Source organism: Papaver somniferum, chromosome 4 (genome assembly GCF_003573695.1).
Source record: "Papaver somniferum cultivar HN1 chromosome 4, ASM357369v1, whole genome shotgun sequence".
NCBI classification, from domain to species: Eukaryota; Viridiplantae; Streptophyta; class Magnoliopsida; order Ranunculales; family Papaveraceae; genus Papaver; species Papaver somniferum.
The window spans coordinates 33,834,427-33,842,952 of NC_039361.1; the positions used below are offsets into that span (position 1 = coordinate 33,834,427).

The 8,526-nt window shown below is 34.6% G+C and overlaps 1 protein-coding gene across 1 annotated transcript; it reads right to left on the bottom strand.

Annotated features, from left to right (window-relative positions):
* Positions 1–1,845: 1,845 nt before the first annotated feature.
* Positions 1,846–2,765, bottom strand: LOC113272306 (F-box/kelch-repeat protein At3g06240-like). The gene is made up of 2 exons (XM_026522159.1): positions 2,582–2,765; positions 1,846–2,336 (listed from the first exon to the last, which is right to left on the bottom strand). The coding sequence occupies exons 1-2, from the start codon at positions 2,763–2,765 to the stop codon at positions 1,846–1,848; spliced, it is 675 nt and encodes a 224-aa protein (XP_026377944.1).
* Between the last annotated feature and the right edge of the window lie 5,761 nt (positions 2,766–8,526).

Consider the following 8,526-nt stretch of genomic DNA (forward strand, 5'->3'; position numbering starts at 1 on the left):
GCTATTTAATCTACTAACTCAATTAACCAATCGAAAGACTTGTAATTGACCATCTTCATTGGGATGTATTCGATGTAACAACATCTAACAAGAAGGGTTGAGCGTGTTCAACTGTCTAAGGATTTCGAAATAATTTTGGAAACGAAAAACCATTTTTTTTCATCTTTGCCATTTATCTAAAGATATTCTTACTATCTCAGCATCAGTTTCATCCTTCAGTCTAAATCGATTGGCTAGCATGGTTAAAGCTACAAACTCATTTACTTCTTTCTTACTTGTCTGAAAACTATTTTGTATGTCGCATATAACACAATGACTCGATTACGATCTAGTGTTACTGCAGAACTTCTCGTAAATAACCGCACAGAAATTCACACCCGAATAGTGTGCTTCAACAACCTGAGTTCGTAACAACACATGATTTCTACTAATAGCTAAATCGTCTTCTCGAGTATCCTTAGCTCGTCGAACTAACAAGGGTCGAGACATTTTTCTACAAATTATATCAAGTGAAGAGAAATAAATTGATGTGAATTTTGAGTTGAAATGAGCTGAATTTATAAGGAATAAAATTAGATCCGTTGGATGTTGAAAATCAGATTTATCCGTTGGCGGGCAGAAAAAGGTCGCACGAATTATCTGGAACCGCCAGCGAATTTACTGGGGCCGCACAAATGACGATAGTCCGCCGGCGGCTGAAAATGAACCGCGCGGCTAATGAAGGGCCGTAGTGGGCAAACCATTAAATTTGCCCGCTAAGCCTGGCCATTTTTCTTTTGAGACGATAATGAGATCAAAATACGCAAATCAAAAATTTACCCATCCCATTGGAATTGCCCTAATAATACTTAGATTATTTATTTTTTTCAAAAGATTTGGATTTTGCCATGCATCTTTTCCCTCCAACCTAAATACAGTTGATTTTGCTAATTTTCAGTTTTCCATACTTGGGGTGATTTTTGGATTTACATAGTTGATAAACTAAAATGTTAAAAATACGACCATGTGCTTTAGATTCACTTATTTCAATTTCCACCCCATCTCAATTTTATTAGACCTTTTATTTCTACAGTAAAGAAAGGGTATAGAAATACAGTAAAGAAAGGGTATAGAAATACTCAGCTTTGCACTCACACAAACTTGGACCTTTTATTTCCATGGTATACGGAGATCATAGAAACACTTGGGTTTGCGCTCTAAATTTGACACGAACTTGTGAACTAATTTGTACACAGCCACATGAACACTAAAAAACACCACTAACATGTCAATTCATCCCCGTAATTGTCAGGTTTGTTGTATGATCAGCAAAACTAGAGGGACAAGAATTTCAAGGTCATTTGCAACTCAACTGTTATCCGACATAGATAACCAATGTATGGGACAAACTCAATTATACACCAGATATGTTTGGCTCTCAATATCCACTAGTGCCCCGTCACTTGTTGCGCTGTTAGCTTAAGAACATGCATGTATCAAGTGAGATACAACTTGTGGAGAGAAATTGCAACTTAACAGACAACAGATATCCAAATCAATTAACTACACAGCATAACAACAAAACAGAATTTTAGAGAAGAACAAACTGAACCCCGTAAGGAGATTTCAAATAGAAAGGAGGAACATATTAGAGCAACCAACAGAACTCCAAAATAATGGATGTTCACAGGAAACAAACACAAAAACGACAATAAAAGGTTAACCAAAATTCTAAGTAGGAAACTATACGGCATGTACCATAAGGTTTACAATATAGAAGAAAACATAGAAACCACCAAATGCAACAGAGTAACTCTTTACCTCTAAAGCATTTTACTCGTGTTTCTACTCGACGCCTCTAGTTTTTTATCTGCCTACATAAGTACCAGAGTTGAGTGATACTAGGCTTTCAACATAAATCTTCAATTCGCCCCCTAACATTTGATGACGAATATATGTTTCTCTTGTACTTGCATTCTTCGGGTCATATAGTACTAAACCACTGCTAGTCTTAAGTAGAATCTTACCATTCCTGAAAGACCACATCGTTCTCAAAAGAGAATCGTCCACCGATCTTAGGGTGACGGAAAAATGTCTAGACCAAGAATCCTTAACTCCATACTCCTGCATCACCCATACATCAAATTGAATATTATTGTTATCAACATTAACAAGTAGACAGAGAGATTCATCCCACTTTCCCACAGTGAATTTCTGCTTCTTCACCAGAGGTTCTTCTGGTAGTTGCAATTCTTCTAATCTCTCCTGGATGATGTCCAAGGAAAATATAGACTTGGAGTTGGTTGGGGTGTCGACTAACCCGTGAAGAGCTCCACAAACAATCTCCTCAGTCGACTCTGTATTAAAAGTAAACTTAAAAAGGATGGTTTGAATGGATTTCCAGGAATTTGATCCAAAAGTATAAATATAGGCTAAACTGTAACTGTCAATTCCTCCAATCAAGACTTTCACCAGCTTGTAATCATCTATCTTGCAATCATAACCTCATTGGTGGCTGGGTTCCAAAGACACAAAAAGAATTCGCTCCCATCATAAAAACCTAAGCAAACTAAACCCTTACACGAAGTTTCCAATATAACACCATGATCTGCAGATATGAATGGGTAATTCATATTAACAACACCATCTTGAAAATCATTAGCAGACGTTACTGATGATAATGTGTCATAACTTATGGAGTTCAATCCGGAAAACTGGCTATCCTCATCAAACTCATTAAACATGACATTATAGTTCTTCTTTTGGATATTAAAATGAAGATGCATTTTAACAAACTTAGGACTAGAAATCATATCTAACCAATTTTTGCATACACACTTGCATACGAATGTGGACTTCACTGGTATTCTTAGAAGGATTTGAAGGTAGACGTCTTCTGGAATGCTGGACATTTTTGCTTCTTTTTGTTTTTTGTTTCTTGCGGTGGGTGTGATAAAGAGAAGTTAGGGTTTTTATTATTTATAGAGGTTAGAGTACTCAAGACTCTTTATAGAAAAAGCCATGGAATCGACTAAATTAATGCGGGAAGATGGAGAGGTTTGAGAATTTATTGGCTTAAACGTGTTTTCCGAAAAGATAACCGAAACGTTAAGTCGGCATTGGAAGCTGAAGAGTGTAATTCTACGTTTTGGGCCAATGAAAATGCCACACGTTCCATACCCATCGAATTCTACGTTTTGGAGTCTTGAAAGCATTTCCAGAACCTTGTGTTGTTCATGACGATTCATCGTAAAACACGGGTAGCTCCTCCTTTGACTTCTAGAGCTATTATGGCTGCTTGGGAAACCCAATGATATTTTAAACTCTCATTTGCTTCTCCTAATATGAATAAAGTTTCTCAACTTTTTGGCAGTTAGAGTAGTAAATGGAAGGTGCATACTCACTCTGTTTGAAACCAATACTGTTGCCAAGATTTTGGAAATTAGAATTTCCTTTAATGGTATTGAACATCTTAAGATGGCAACCTATTCAAATGGGATCTTCTCCGTTAACTATGCTCATAAAGCAATTTTGAATGATAGTGAAATAACAGTGTTAACTTCCATCAGTTTTGGAACACTAACATACCACCTAGAATACGCCTACAAGATTACTTTTCTACTTTTCTACTTTTTTTTGAATTTTTTTCTTAAACAACATTTCTTATCTATTAGTGGGGTTTTGTTATCAAGCACAAGAAAAAACAAATCATTGTGTTGAAAAATATAAAAATTAATTAAAAAAGATGAGAGATGATTTTAATAATTAATTAAAAAAGATAAGAGATGATTTTAATTTGTGTTGGAGAATGCAAACTTTAATGGATTTTCCAAATTTTGGTATTCATCGACACAAAGATTTTTTTTTGTGTGTGTGAATAAGACATTTCATTAAAACACTAGGACTCCAAATGAGCCTGTAACACAAAAGGAGTAGAGCCATCTAATATCGATCCAGCCAGAAAGAGTTAGGTAAACTTAGACTAACAATATCAGTGCCAGTTTCATTCAATTTATCATATAAGGATTTAACTGTGTAATCACCTGATTTAGTTAATGTCCATCTGAGCTGGTCTTTCTTAAAAGAATGATTTTTATCTTTAAAAAGATTTATTTTTTAATCTCAGTAGCAATGTTATCGGGCAAAATAGAGTAGAGCATATCAATATTCCAAGAACTAGTTTCTGAATTTATTAATTCTGAAACTAAGGTAACATGACTATTTTGTGAGGTCCAAAAGGTTTCTAGGGTTTCGGTTGATCATGGTATCCACTTTTCATTCCAGATACTAATATCTTGTCCATTTCCTACTTCCCAAACAATATACTGATAAATAAGTTATAAGCCTTGACTAATGCAATTCCAAGTCCAGGAGCCATTAGTTTTAGCCATTGCCCTGAGAAGAGATTTGGTTCTGAAATATCTAGATTCCATAGTTTTTACCCAAAGGACATCTGGTTCCTTAACTAGTCTCCAAGCTAATTTAGCATGCATTGCAAGATTAAATTTACGAGCATCTTTACATCCTAATCCCCTTTTTGAAGAACGAGCAATTGGGGGATACTAAAACTAATTGGGGGATATGAATTACTAACCCCATCCAATAGTGTTCGTTAAGGGGTGTTTTTTGGGAGCGGAATACTAAAATACCCTTCCATCTAAATTAAATTTGAAAGCTAAAAATCATAATCAAACCCTAACAAGTTCTTAAACATAGGTTAAATTGAATCGTTCTTGAGAAAGAAGAAGAAGAGATGACTTTATTGAGAAGGTACATGATACCCAATCATATTTAAAGTGTTGTTGTTGTTTTAAAACTTCGTTTGGGTTAGAATCATAAACTTTCAATCCACTCCCGGCTTGTGTTTATGATGAATACCCTACTGTTTTCTTGTTCCGGCGTAGTTTTTAGGATGAATACCATGCCGGTACTAGTGCCGACATGGTTTTTTAGGATGAATACCATGCCGGTACTAGTTCCGGCATGGTTTTTTAAGATGAATACCATGCCGATACTTACTATTTCAGACAAGTTTTTTGTATGTTTTTGTCCTCAAACCGGCACGGTACACTTGGGAATCGACCATGCCGGCACTGCTACCGGCATGCTCGATAATGAACTTTCTATGCCGGTAGTGTACTTCCAATTTCAAAATTAGGGTATATTGTGTATCGGCATGGTGAAAGTATGAATACCATGCCGATTTGGTCACTGCCGGCATGGTATTCATACTTTTACCATGCCGGCACTGAGTTTTTCAGGCGCAACAATGGCGAATTCAATGAAAAATATCAAATTTCAATACATTAATACATATATATGAGTAATTGGAGCACTTATATGTTCAGCTAGTTTGCTTTCCTGGGTTCTTCACCTAAACCTTCATGATTATAAATATCTTGATTTGATGTTGTTGCATCAACAAATTCAATGATAATGATTTATTCTAATGATTATCAAACTAATCTATTAACTTAAATAATTATATTTAACCACTAAACATGATTAATAAGGGATAGATTAGGAATTAGATAAAATACTTAGATAAGGGGTGACCCTGATTTGATATTTAAATCCAGTTTTTGTCTTTTTCCTCTATCCCCCAATTAGTTTTAGTATCCCCCAATTGCGCTTTCTTTTTGAATAGGTTTACAAAGACTTGGCCATGTTTTAGGATTAAAACCTTTCTGTCCTGCTTCATTTCCCCACCAAAAGTCTCTCTGATTTGCATTGATTTTATTAATTATCTTTTTTGGTAAGATAACATATCCCATTTGATAAGAAGGGATGCTAGACATGACTGCTCTATTTAGGACTGATCTGCTAGGTTGAGAAAGGACTGAGCCCTTCTATCCTTTGGATTTAGAATCCATTCTTTCTAAGATTGGTGTAAAGGTTTTAATTTTGGATCTATCCATAAATAGGGGAGCTCCTAGGTATGTGTCCTTGAGGTTTATATGCTTTATTTTTAGAAGTTTAGACAACATTCTTTGGTGTTTTGGTGCTACTTTCTTGCCAAAAAAAAATCTTGACTTTTCAAAATTGATAAGTTGACCAGAGGCTTCACTAAAGGTTGTTATAGTGTCTAGTAAGTTCTTACATTCTACCAAATCGTCCTTCATAAAGAGGAGACAGTCATCACCAAAGAAGAGATATGAGATGAGTTCACTTTTAGGGGTTATTTTAACCCCCATGAAGTATCTTCTTATTTCCTTGATTGGGAAGAAATCTAGAAAATATTTCCATACATATAATAAACAAGTATGGTGATAAAGGATCTCCTTGGTGTAGATCTCTAAAAGGATTAAAAGCCTCACCAGGAGCTCCATTTAGAAGTACAGAGATAGTAGTTATTGAATACATTGTTCTATTAACAAACAAACATCTTTACTAAAACCAAAGGAAGTTAAGGCTGAAAGTAGGAATTTCCAATTGAACCTATCAAAAGCCTTAGACATATCTATTTAAAAACCTAAACCACCAGTTCTAGCTTTTTAATTTTTGAAGGAATGATTAATTTCATGCGCAACTATCATATTATCAGAGATTTGTCTAGAGGAAAGGAAAGCTGATTGGTATGGGGACCAGAAAGGGTTTAATTCTATTGGCTATAATCTTTGCTATTACTTTGTATACTGTATTACACAGTCCTATTGGCCTAAATGGATGGGTGTCTTTGGTTGTTTTATCTTTGGAATTAAAAAAGATGAGTTTTGTTTATTTCTGGGTGCATTTTCTTATCTACGAAGAATTTTTGGATAGTCAAGGTAACTTGTGTGCCCACTATGTTTATTTTTGTGAGATTTATTGGGTTTCATATTTTTTAGTACTAAAAAGATTTATTCTTTAGTAGGAGGGCTCAGGATGCTAGAGTTATCTTGGTCAGATAAAACTGGAATAATATCCTTAAAGAGGAGATCATTAGATTGATGGTCTGGAGGAGTTTCGGCGAAAAGAGTTTGAAAATAATCAGTTAGAATAGTACAAATTTGAGTTCTATTTATAGTAGCCATATTTTGAGCATTTAGCAAACTTTCTATGTTGTTCCATTTCCTTCTTCTCAAGATAATAGTATGGAAGTATTTGGTATTTCTTTCCCCTAGTGCAATAATGTTATCCCTAAATTGTTGTTTTTCTATGGCTTATTGGGTATCGTAAAGAAGTTCTAATTCTGTTAATTTTTCTTTCATTTTTTTTCTGTTGATACTCAGTATATCTACCTGCTTTCAGCCTTTCAATATCTTTAGGAAGTCTTTTAGATGTTATGTTATCTGTAGAAAGCAGAATTGGATATGCAGTGGTCAGAACCTATGGCTATAAGATGGCTTAGGGAGGCATTAGGAAAATGAGAGTGCCATTCAACATGTACTACTGCTCTGTCTAATCTTTCCTGGATATTATGACTTCATTCTATATGGTTGTCCCAAGTGTAGTCAGATCCAGTGAAACCTAAGTCATACAAGCCAGCTCTCTCTAGAATGTTGTAGTAGTATTCACTATTCTATTTATTGAAAGGAAGACCTCCTAACTTTTCAGATTGATCAAAAATCATGTTAAAGTCTCATAGTACTATCCAGGGTATATTCCTCCTAATTATTTGAACACTTATTTCTTCTAAGAAATCCCAAGCTATGTTTCTACTAGAGGGATAAAGACTACCATAAAAACAAGTAAGATCCCGTTGCTAGGTGTCAAAATCAGAATTCACAATAATATTAATCATGTTAATGTTCCACTAAACTATTTCAAAGTAGAATCCATCAATCCAAGCTATTGCAAGCCCCCTGCTGTACCAATTGGGTCTACAATGTGATAATTAGGGAAGAACGATACTAATGATTTAACTAAGTATCTTTGGTTCTTAGTTTCTGAAAAAAAACATGATTTCAGGTTTCTCCATACTAATTAGGTTTGCTAGATAATTTTGTGTTAAAGGATTTCTGCATCCTTGCACATTCCAAGCTAAGATTTTCATTTCTAAACAAGTATGCAAGATTATTAAACAAGAAATAGAAATTAACAAACCAATAAGGATCCTAATTTGCAGTTCAAGCTAATTGTGAGATTATGAAAACAAACAATAATTTGTGTAGGTTCCAAAATGTGAGCAGTTGTAAATCTAGTTTATAAAAAGCAATTTCCATCTGAGAATAAAGATAAGAGATTGAAAATTAATTCCGGTATGAGATAGGAAAATGTTTAAATTTATGAGAAATACATGTGTCTCCTCCTGTTGCTTCGAAGGGGATATACGTTGGAAAGGAATTGGTAGATAGGCAATCGACTTAGCTTTGTTATCTATGATGTTGGACCCATATTGATTAAATTGAAAAATGTCTCCATCCAATGAAGGAATGGAGCCGAGATTTTCCGATGAAGAAGAAGATAAAAAATCTGAAACCGAAATTTTGAAAGCTGATTTTGGATGAGTTAATGGAGTTTGAAAATTGGATATAATGCAAACTTCAATCTCAATATTATGCGATGAATTTGAAGCATAAATGTTAAAAGATAAAGACAGAGGAAAAATTGGGGATTCAAATGAAT